The sequence below is a fragment of the Terrapene carolina genome, unplaced genomic scaffold (assembly GCF_002925995.2).
Source record: "Terrapene carolina triunguis isolate 2854851 unplaced genomic scaffold, T_m_triunguis-2.0 Scaffold23852, whole genome shotgun sequence".
Lineage (NCBI taxonomy): Eukaryota > Metazoa > Chordata > Testudines > Emydidae > Terrapene > Terrapene triunguis.
The window spans coordinates 1-455 of NW_020688203.1; the positions used below are offsets into that span (position 1 = coordinate 1).

At 70.1% G+C, this 455-nt stretch overlaps 1 protein-coding gene across 1 annotated transcript in view; it reads left to right on the forward strand.

Annotated features, from left to right (window-relative positions):
• Positions 1-168: 168 nt before the first annotated feature.
• The window catches only part of LOC113408776 (CAD protein-like), a gene marked incomplete at its 3' end in the record, with an annotated part of 1,938 nt that continues 1,651 nt past the window's right edge, over positions 169-455 (forward strand). The window contains exon 1 of the mRNA XM_026662177.1: positions 169-414. Within this exon, the coding sequence (XP_026517962.1) occupies positions 296-414 (119 nt within the window). The remainder of the gene's footprint in view (positions 415-455) is intronic.

A 455-nucleotide genomic window follows, 5' to 3' on the forward strand; every position in this document is an offset into this window, starting at 1 on the left:
GGCCCCGGGAGCAGGGCCACCACTCCTCTGCCCCACCATCCATCCCCGGGTCCGGGGCCCCCCCCCCGCCCCGCCCCCAGTCTGTGCCTGGCCTGGGAGCAGGGCCGCCCCTGCCCCGGTTCATGCCCAGGTCACGGCAGTGGGGCTCTGGTTCCCGCCGGGCAGGTGATGGCTGTGGACTGGCACTTCGAGGACACGGACGGCAGCGAGGCCGGGGCCAAGGAGACGCAGCGCAGCATCATGGACTACTTGGCCGAGAACCACTTTGAGCTGGTCATTAACCTTTCCATGCGCAATGCTGGGGGGCGCCGGCTCTCATCCTTCGTCACCAAGGGCTACCGCACCCGGCGCCTGGCCGTCGACTACTCCGTGCCCCTCATCATCGACATCAAGTGCACCAAGCTCTTCGTGGAGGTGGCGTGGGGGCCGGCCAGCTGGGGAGGGGGCGTGGGGGG